Here is a 2,887-nt window from a genome sequence, read left to right as displayed (position 1 = left end):
TATTGACTTTTATAAAGAATATTTTATTTATTTAATTAAAGAGTGCCCTGAGGTAGAGCTGTCAAAATGGGCTAGTTCATTTGAACCGGCCCGCCGGACCTGAAAAATCATAGAGCTTGGACCTTTAAATTAGAGCCCGTATTTTCCAAAATCTTTTTAGCCCAGCCCTGAAAAACCCACTACCCATTAGGACAAACTCATGTGAGTCTAGGTAGCCATTAAACCTGTATAATTATAAAATTTTTAAAAAAATATATTAATATTTATATTATCTTCCTTCAAAGCATCAAATAAATAAATAACATAAAAAAAAAACAGGTGTACCCCAAAACCCACGACCAAATTAATAATAATATTAATAACCATCCAATAAATAATTATGTTAATCACTAATTATGAGGTGCAACATAACCTTTAAATAATGAAAGAAAAACTAAAATTGATAAGACCAATGACTGAGAATACGACAAAAAAAAAAAAAACAATGGTAGTAGTGGATTCCTTACACACGTATCTCTTGGTTCGGGTTCAGATTTAGGTTCAGCTTCGGAGTCAGGTTCGGTTATGTAGACTTTTCTGCGGATAAGAACGACCCTTCTCTCTATCTCTCTCATCATTCTCTCTCTAAAAAATATATACATTATTACCGCCTTCAAGTTCTACAAGAACCCATTCCCTCCTTCACCGCCCCAAATTCTTCGCAACTCTCTCTCCTCTCTCTCTCCTCTCTCTCTCTCTCTATATTTCTCTCGCATTTTTTTCAGTGTCTCCAATCAGTATCTTCAAACTGGCGTTCGAGAATCAAGACACAGTTCGTGAAATCAAACCCAAGAATAGGAGAATCATGGTAATTAATTACGACCAAAACTCCTTGAATCTAGCTCACCCTTATTTAAGCTTCATTGTTTTTGAGTTGACTTGAAAAAACCAGAGTCATTTTTTTTTTTTTTTGAATTTTTTAAGAATGTTGTGTTTTTGTGTTTTGTTTGTGTTTTTGAGATATGGGTCTGATTCAAAATTTGAATTTTTTTAAAGGGTGCTGGAGGACCTGATGATGAAGAAAATAGATGGCCTCCATGGTTGAAACCTCTGCTGAAAGAACGTTTCTTTGTTCAATGTAAGATGCACGCTGATTCACATAAGAGTGAGTGTAACATGTACTGTTTGGATTGTATGAATGGTGCTCTTTGTTCTCTGTGTCTCAATTATCATAAAGATCATCGCGCTATTCAGGTTTGTCTCAACCGTTAATTCAATTAGTTTGTTAGTGTATTTTGTTAGTGTCATTGTTATGTCCTGTGTTTCTAGATTTTCTTCAATCAGAATTGTTATTGATTTCTAATGAACTATGTTTTTTTTGTGTTTGATATAGATAAGGAGGTCTTCATACCATGATGTGATTAGGGTGAATGAGATTCAGAAGGTGTTGGATATTTCCGGGGTTCAAACATATATTATCAACAGTGCTAGGGTTGTGTTCTTGAATGAGAGACCTCAGCCGAGGCCCGGCAAAGGCGTCACCAACACTTGCGAAGTCTGCGAGCGCAGTCTCCTCGACTCGTTTCGATTCTGTTCTCTTGGTTGCAAGGTATTTTACATTGCTTAACACAATGTATTGACTTTTCATATAGCAGTGAATGTTAATAATATGTGTTTATTTATTACTTTTCAATTTGTTGCTTTCACTATGGACCATTTTGCATTTAAATTCAATTATAGTTTCATTGACTTGTGAAAAGTTTTTATTGTTATTTTGATTTTTGAGTCCATGTAATGAATACTAGTACTAATCAATGTGGTATGAATTCTAGATTGTTGGAACATCGACGAATTTCCAGAAGAAGAGCAAGTTAGCTTCCATGATATCAGACTCAGAGGATTCATACAGCAGCAGTTGCAGCCATGGAAAGCTGAAGAACAACATCAAGGTGCAAAGCTTCACTCCTTCAACACCACCACCAACTTCAGTTAATTACAGAACAGCCAAAAGAAGAAAGGGAATTCCGCATCGTGCCCCAATGGGAGGACTAGTCTTGCAATACTAGTGAACAAATTTTAGGTTATTGCTATAATGCCCTTAATGAACCCAGCTAACTCCTTTAACGTCAGAGATTTCCCGCATTTACATTGTCAGAAGATGTGAATGTGAGAACTTTCGACCGAAGGAATCTGGGTTCTTTAATATATAGATACAAAGGAAATCTGAAGTGTTTGTCTAAATGCTGCTCATCAGTTCCAGTGCTAGAGCTTTTTGGTGAAAAGGGCCAGTGCTTGAAGTGTTGTTGGTGTTAATAGTTAATAGTGTTTGTTTTTGTGTATATAGGAAAAATCCAATAGGGGTGGAAAAATGTTGTATAAGCAGAAAAATAAAACATCTGTAAAATACTAGTTTGATAAAAAGGAACGGTGTAGGAAAATAAGCTAAAAGTTCCTTTGGACCAAAGCTAAAGATGGTAATGACAACAGTATAGGTTGGTTTTCTAGAGTAATTAGGTGGGGTGTAAATAGTGAAAATGGTGACAATGACAGTGTACTCTTTACAAATATAGGTGGACTCTATATGTAAAATTGTGAAATACATAATAATGATAAATTTTATAATATTTTGTGTATAGTATTAATTCAATTGTTATTATTTTTAAATAAACAATAACTCAAATTATTTGCCAGAGACATCGGACTACAAAAACATGCAAAAACATGCATAAATGTAATTTAAATAACATGCATAAATGTAAATGCAGAGACATCTGATTTCGCAACGTATCAGATAGTTGTGCAGAGACATTCAACTACAAAAACGAAATTCATTTAATCGCACAAATAACTGCGTAGAAACATTGGACTAAAAAACTTAACATAGTTCAAATAGCAGAAACATTCAACT

At 34.4% G+C, this 2,887-nt stretch overlaps 1 protein-coding gene across 1 annotated transcript; it reads left to right on the top strand.

Moving 5' to 3' along the window:
• Window positions 1-628: 628 nt before the first annotated feature.
• LOC131619063 (uncharacterized) lies at window positions 629-2,612 on the top strand (the record flags this gene model as incomplete). Its single annotated transcript, XM_058890205.1, has 4 exons — window positions 629-847; window positions 1,036-1,233; window positions 1,373-1,588; window positions 1,812-2,612. Coding segments are annotated over 4 exons (867 nt in total), but the record flags the coding sequence as incomplete, so codon positions are not given.
• Between the last annotated feature and the right edge of the window lie 275 nt (window positions 2,613-2,887).

The sequence above is a fragment of the Vicia villosa genome, linkage group LG7, assembly GCF_029867415.1.
Source record: "Vicia villosa cultivar HV-30 ecotype Madison, WI linkage group LG7, Vvil1.0, whole genome shotgun sequence".
Lineage (NCBI taxonomy): Eukaryota > Viridiplantae > Streptophyta > Magnoliopsida > Fabales > Fabaceae > Vicia > Vicia villosa.
Note: the sequence above shows the minus strand (reverse complement) of the source record. Positions and strands in the feature narration are given on the sequence as shown.